This window comes from Vavraia culicis, assembly GCF_000192795.1.
Source record: "Vavraia culicis subsp. floridensis unplaced genomic scaffold supercont1.303, whole genome shotgun sequence".
Lineage (NCBI taxonomy): Eukaryota > Fungi > Microsporidia > Pleistophoridae > Vavraia > Vavraia culicis.
This window is the reverse complement of record NW_007360906.1, coordinates 1-614: the sequence shown is the minus strand read 5'-3', so window position 1 is coordinate 614 and position 614 is coordinate 1. Positions and strand designations below refer to the sequence as shown.

Here is a 614-nt window from a genome sequence, read left to right as displayed (position 1 = left end):
TATTAATATCATTAAACTCACCATCTAAAAATCTCCTTGTTATTCATCACCCATTCGTATCCCGTGTATAACGTATCGAACAAGAACGCTAATGTAAACTTGTGTGAATTAACGGTTCGATAATGGTAACCATAAAATTTCGATTTTCCACTTATGCTTGCCCAAGATTTGCTTCCATCCACCAACCAAAGTCCTAAGTATGACTTGATCGTTTTTCTAAGCTGTGTCGCAGTATTGTTTGATCAAAATATATATTTGGAGAGAAGCATAGTTGACTCGTTATACTGGCCGTTATTAGGATCGTTCTTATAATTTTTCATTTTCTGGAGCAGCTCAGGATTATTCAACAAATGCACGCACACTGCACATGCAATCGCTCCTCTACCGTATTCATCAAATAATGATAAACTCTTCACGAGTGCACAAATTTCATCTGTATCAAAGGTAGGTACATCTTCCTCATCATTATCTCTTTGCGACAGTTTCATGATTTTTTGATACGATAAAATGGATATTTCTGCACTAGTAACTTTAAACTCAACATCTGGGTTTTCTTTAATCACATCATGGTATGTCCCATAGCTGATCCTTTTGATACCAGCAATGTGACTATT

General features: G+C 35.8%; 1 protein-coding gene across 1 annotated transcript; it reads right to left on the bottom strand.

The window, feature by feature from the left end:
- Window positions 1-242: 242 nt before the first annotated feature.
- VCUG_02758 (uncharacterized protein) lies at window positions 243-614 on the bottom strand (the record flags this gene model as incomplete). The annotated part of the gene is made up of 1 exon (XM_008077578.1): window positions 243-614. A coding segment is annotated over one exon (372 nt), but the record flags the coding sequence as incomplete, so codon positions are not given.